This window comes from Ciona intestinalis, unplaced genomic scaffold (assembly GCF_000224145.3).
Source record: "Ciona intestinalis unplaced genomic scaffold, KH HT000169.2, whole genome shotgun sequence".
Classification (NCBI taxonomy): domain Eukaryota; kingdom Metazoa; phylum Chordata; class Ascidiacea; order Phlebobranchia; family Cionidae; genus Ciona; species Ciona intestinalis.
Window position 1 is genome coordinate 14,970 of NW_004190491.2, and position 5,762 is coordinate 20,731.

General features: G+C 38.8%; 3 protein-coding genes across 3 annotated transcripts in view; 2 read left to right on the plus strand and 1 right to left on the minus strand.

Moving 5' to 3' along the window:
* Window positions 1-366, plus strand: part of LOC113475237 (eukaryotic translation initiation factor 4 gamma 3-like) — a 3,259-nt gene extending 2,893 nt beyond the window's left edge. The window contains exon 7 of the mRNA XM_026839195.1: window positions 347-366. Coding sequence (XP_026694996.1) covers window positions 347-366 — 20 coding nt within the window. The remainder of the gene's footprint in view (window positions 1-346) is intronic.
* Window positions 367-404: 38 nt separating this feature from the next.
* LOC113475238 (eukaryotic translation initiation factor 4 gamma 3-like) lies at window positions 405-2,236 on the plus strand. Its single transcript, XM_026839197.1, has 4 exons — window positions 405-534; window positions 761-995; window positions 1,339-1,479; window positions 1,785-2,236. Exons 1-4 carry the CDS (start codon window positions 520-522, stop codon window positions 1,961-1,963), a joined length of 570 nt encoding a protein of 189 aa, XP_026694998.1. The 5' UTR covers window positions 405-519; the 3' UTR covers window positions 1,964-2,236.
* Window positions 2,237-3,387: 1,151 nt separating this feature from the next.
* On the minus strand, window positions 3,388-5,470 carry LOC113475236 (ficolin-1-like). Its single transcript, XM_026839194.1, has 3 exons — window positions 5,364-5,470; window positions 4,619-4,686; window positions 3,388-3,657 (listed from the first exon to the last, which is right to left on the minus strand). The coding sequence occupies exons 1-3, from the start codon at window positions 5,402-5,404 to the stop codon at window positions 3,404-3,406; spliced, it is 363 nt and encodes a 120-aa protein (XP_026694995.1). The 5' UTR covers window positions 5,405-5,470; the 3' UTR covers window positions 3,388-3,403.
* Window positions 5,471-5,762: the final 292 nt, after the last annotated feature.

Below are 5,762 nucleotides of genomic sequence, written 5' to 3' on the forward strand. Positions count from 1 at the left end.
CGGTATATAGGAGTCGGGAGGATACAGTTCTATAATTATTTGAATTTTCCTTGTTTGCTGCCAAATGTGACGAGGAAATAGAATGAAAAGGTGTCCCATCTCCCCCCACCGCTACTATATATAATAAATGTATAAAGTGATATTCATATACTAATACAGTATTAGCATCCCATGGCAATGACATAGGTTTGTAAAGTGTCCTGGTCCAAAATTGACATCAATATCACCATATGCTATATATGTAAGTTATATCTAGAATGTTACTTGTTTGTTTGGTGAAATATCTCCACTTTTCCATCACATTGTCGACTCAATGTTCAAACAGTGTATCATAGTCTTATTTCAGGACATGTACCCTTCTTTTAAGTGCCTGTAGTTAGGTATACAAATGTTCCCATATAAACTAACCCAACACTTTATAAACCACAGCCAGCAGAAGGCGTGTTAAAGCAGTGGGTCGACCACAATCTACAGTGGAGTTCATTCACTCAATCTACTGATCCAACACAGCTGAATGAAATGCTGAGTAAAAATGTAAGTTTGTTTTTCAATGCAGTTTAACTTGGTTTGGTTCATGTTGTTATGGAGGTTAGTCTGTTGGCATCATCAGTGTTTGTAAGTTTAATTACCATCTTCCACAAAGTTACATACGTGGTAACTTTAAGCAGGCAGAAGTGTATGAAACAGAACACCCGTGTTGTAACGACTTTGCCCCGCCACATGAGGATAAATAAATTACATACATTTTTACCCCGCACAGAATCTTTCAATGTTTGGAGGAACGTCTAACGGTACTCACGTGTCAGCTGTCAATCAAACGTCACACAAAGATTTTTCAACCTCTGTGTCGGAGATAACGCGTCACCTCGATAAACTACAAAGTGACGACACCATGTTTGACTGGTTAGAAGCGACTTTCAGCATCAAAGAAAGAAACGAATCACAATTTGTACGAGCGCTCACCACTGCTATTTGTATGAAGGCTATCGTTGAAAGTAAGTTTGACAGCGAGCATGAGGTGTTTGAATAAAATGTGTGTCTTGTGTATAAGGAGACTACCTGGAGTATCATAACTGGAGTATCATTGGTTCAAAGCCCTGTCCTGTCATTGTAGGTGTCCTTGAGCAAGACACTTAAAATTACTTAAACCCAGACGACTGTCTTGCCTTAACTAACCAACTATCATTCCAATTACAAATAACTTGCCCAAGAACGTCACTTTCGAATGCAATGAAAAGCATCCTGATATTGTAACGGGACAAGTCTGGCCTAAGTTCCAGGTTTCAGAACCTCACCCATTTAGAATATAACTTAGTATTACCCCAACCCACCCCACAGAAGGTGGAGCCATGGAAGTGGACAAGGAAGTGATCAAATCACGGACTTTAGTTTTTAAGAAATTTGTCGACACCGAAGATAAAGAATTAGAAGCTGTTTACGCGTTACAGAAACTTTATTCAGATTTGGAACAACCACCAAGTGAGTGTTGATGGTGTTGTTATTATTGTATTGGGGTAATGGGACAACTCTGACTAAATGGCATGGTAGCACCCTGGGTGTTGGGGTAATATACCTACATCCCGGGTCTCAGGTGTGCCTCACAGAAGACCTCAACTTTATAGAATAGAATCTGTATTATTGAGTGTCTATAAACTGCCTCAGTGGGGTCTAGATGGTAGCACCCTGGGTGTTGGGGTAATAAACGTACATCCCAAGTCTCAGGTGTGCCTCACCCAAATAAAACAGTCTTAAAACCACCTGACACTAAACCTCATACTTTCCAGATATTCTTAAATTGTTGTTCGATTTAATTTATGACGAAGAAATAATTTCGGAGCAAACGTTTTTTAAATGGGAGAAGACGGACAACCCAGTCGAGAGCGAGGGAAGGGGGGTCGCCCTGATGTCGGTTAAACCTTTCTTTACTTGGCTACGTGAAGCTGATATTGAAAGTGATGAATAGAAGTTGTTACGTCATAATGGAAAACAATCGCGTGTTATATTGAGAGATGCTTTGATGGCGTATTTATTATTTATTGCCTTATTTTCCTAATTGTGCGATTTAATTCGAAATAAGTCTCGGGACAGAAAGTTTGTTTGTCGTGTGGTTGGTGCTGGAAATTAAAGAAACGGGTGGGCATGCTTTCAGTTAAAACGAATTCAATCTTTTTCTCTCCGAACGTTGGAGAAGCCGAGTATATTTCATTGATATGTAAATACAAAGTATCAAAGTTAACGTGTGTTATATTGTGGTAGTTTATTTTACCAAGGGGTGCGAGAATGTAACTTATTTATCCTTGCATGGCGGGATACCACAGTCGTTCTAACACGGGTGTTCTATTTTCATACACCTCGTGCCCGCTTACAAGTTACCACGTATGTAACTTATTTATCCTCGCATGGTGGGGCAACGACAGTCGTCATAACACGGTTGTTCTAGTTCATACACCTCTTGCCTGCTTAAAACAGCAGAAAAGGGCGTGTTTTCTTACAGCTTTGATGCGTTTGCTGTATTCCTGACTGTGCCTGTGGGAAAGCGCTATTTTTGTAGCGTGTTAGTTGTAAATTGCCTTGCTGTTATACTGCAGGCAAGTTGTGTATCAGCTACACTGTAACTAGTGAGTGCATACAGGATTGCAAAGTTTAGTATATACAGAATGTTTGGAATAGTACAGCACGTAAGATTAATGTTAACTTTTAATTGTTTTTTCGATTACGGTAGCGAAGATTGAAAAATAGTTGAAACGAAAAGACAATTAAGTAGAATTGGATTAAAAAGGTAACTTTTAACATACCTTATTGTAATTTTTCATACAGTAGGGTAGGGGAAGATGGGACACCTTTTAACTCGATTTTCCCGACCCATTTAGTAGTAAACAAAGAACATTCAAATAATTACGAAACTATATCCTCACGACTCCGATAGACCGTTGTTAATTGTTTAAAACACGGTCAGGATAGTTTAATATTATGTACCAAAGGTATCCCATCTTCCCCCACCCTACTATATATAATACAAATGAATAAAGTCTGTACAATGCATCAAGCCACTTCTTGTATATATACGTGTAAGAATGAATGGAACTTATTTAACCTCGTATGGCGGGGAAACAACATCAGTCGTTATAACACGTGTGTTCTGTTTCGTACACCCCGTGTCCACTTACGAGTTAATGTGTGCGTAGCTTTGTTGGTGATTGTTTTAATGTTCGGCTGAAATTTCGGCAACCTATTAGTGACTACTGAATTGAAGCAAATACTTTGTTTTGCTCAAGGACACATACGCGCATAATGGTAGCAGCGTCGAGCCTTGAACCTAATGGATTGCTCTTTATAGTTTAACAAAACCTACAAATCTCTAAGTAAATATAGGATAAACATTTGTAGTTAACCATAAAGTCTACTAGTTTGACTTGAATTTAATTTCCAACCAGGATAAGGAACCAAGACTTGCGGTATTTAATGCTTTCCAGTTTATATATTTGCCCCCTGTTGCACATGATTTATAAAGTCCATTTAAATTGGAGTCCATGCAACGTACAAACCACCAACCGCCCTTAAAGGCATGTGCGCAGTTCTTGCTATTATGTACGTCATTATCACGTTCGTAAGTTGAAAACTGCATACCGTTGTGGAGAGTAAATGAATCTCCCGCAGCTACAAATGTAAAACATATTTGCTCAGGCGAAATAAAACAGTTGTTAGTATAGGCTGCTTGTCTCTAGGTCTAACCCATGGGTTACCGGTTCAAGGCTGGAAACCCCTAGCTATAATAGAACACATTTAGACAATAAGAGTCTTCATTACATGACTGATTATAACTTGCTTCATCATCGCATAGCAGAGCAAGGACATTCGTTATAACACGGGTGTTCTGTTTCATACACCTCGTGCCCACTTACAAGTTGCCACGTATGTAACTTATTTATCCTCACATGGTGGAGCAACCAGAGTCGTATAAACACCGAGTAGTCCAACTGCCGTCTATGTGTGTCCAAAATAGAGCAAAAGTGGTGACTTTGACAAAGGGTTTAAACGAACTTGTTAAGTTTTGTTTGTGTTTTCCTATTGTGGGAAGGTGTAAAACAACTTCTATTTACCTTACCAAACATTTTTTAGAAAAAATGTATAAATTTAGCCGCATTAAATGACTAAAATGTCGCAAATTAACCGCTTCTAATTCTAATTTTTGACTTTTTTTGACACAGAAAACAAATAACACATGTTTTTTACATTTTTCAACCTTTAAATTTGTTTTTAGGCCCAAGTTTTTCTGTAATTTACCGAAAAACATACATTTTCCCTATACCTACTGTGTTATTTTGGACCCAAATTGCCGTTCAATTTGTGTTTTACGTAACAATGGGTTGGACTACTCGGTATTTCTATGGCTCTGGGAGCAACGACAGTCGTTATAACACGGGTGTTCTGTTTCATACACCTCGTGCCCGCTTACAAGTTACTTCGTATTTAACTTTGTGGGTGATTGTTTTTACTGTATTGCTGACAACTTGGATAACTCAATAGTTACCACTGGGTTGGAGCAATATATGATACAGCTCTGACACTTCATGTGCTTTTACATTCATGTTGTTACTAACATGTTATTCATACTAACTTGAAAACGTTTCGTAGCCGTCGATCGTCAGAGTATAATTGGTATCCGCGCCCCCAACTGCAAAGTTTCTAAAACAAGAATGAATGACTTTATCTTCGCGTGGCCGGAAACGACAGTCGTTATCACACGGGTTTAACACCTCGTGCCAGCTTACAAGTTACCATGTATGTTACTTCGTGGGGATTATTTTTTTGGATTTTTTTATTATTTTTTTGTGTAAGGCTGATAATTTGGACAACCCATTATAGTGACCACTGGGTTGAAGCAATTGTCGTTAAGTGTCTTGCCCAAAGACACATACGCCCACAATGGTAGCAGCGTCGAGCATTGAACCCATTACCTCTGGGCTACAGCAGGCGCGCTAACCACTATCCCACGGCGCCGGATTATCAGGAAAGATATCAGGATTTTGTCACGTAAACAATCACCCACAAAATTACACACGTGGTAACTTGTAAGCAGGCACGAGGTGTATGAAACAGAACACCCGTGTTATAACGACTGTTGTTGCCCCACCATATAAAAATATTAATCGTCAAGTCTAATAAGCTCTTTTGGAAACTTTGAATTAAATATTATTAGAATAGCGTTATTTTTACGCTTAATTTTTATAATTCTTTGATAGTTCTTTGTTTACTAGCAAATGGGACGATACAAGAAAATGAAAAGGTGTCCCATCTTTCCCCACCCTACTATATAATTGGCACTCACTATATCTCACATAAATCCGCATAGAAATACTCACGAGAATTCCGCGAAAACCATCGACCGATTGCATGTGGTCATATCTACTCGGAGGCGATAGTTTCCATTCCTGGTTAATTCGTGCAGATATTTCAAACCTTCACAGAAATAATTAGGTCGTCAACAGTTCGCAGGTCACTGTTTGCTTTATTCTTAGTAGAAATGTGAGAACGCTACGTTATTGAGCTGTTTATTTTGCACATATTTAATATTGTATTGGTCAGAGGACCAACCAGTGGCGCAGCCAGAAAAAAGTGAGGAGGTAAGTTTTAATAAAAAAAATTCAAACATTTTTTTTTAAATTTTTTTTTCATTGTTGTTTTGATCAAAGGACCAGCTCTGTGTTGGGGTAATGGGCCAACTCTGGCCTAAACCCCAGGTCCCATGGCGTGCCTCACTG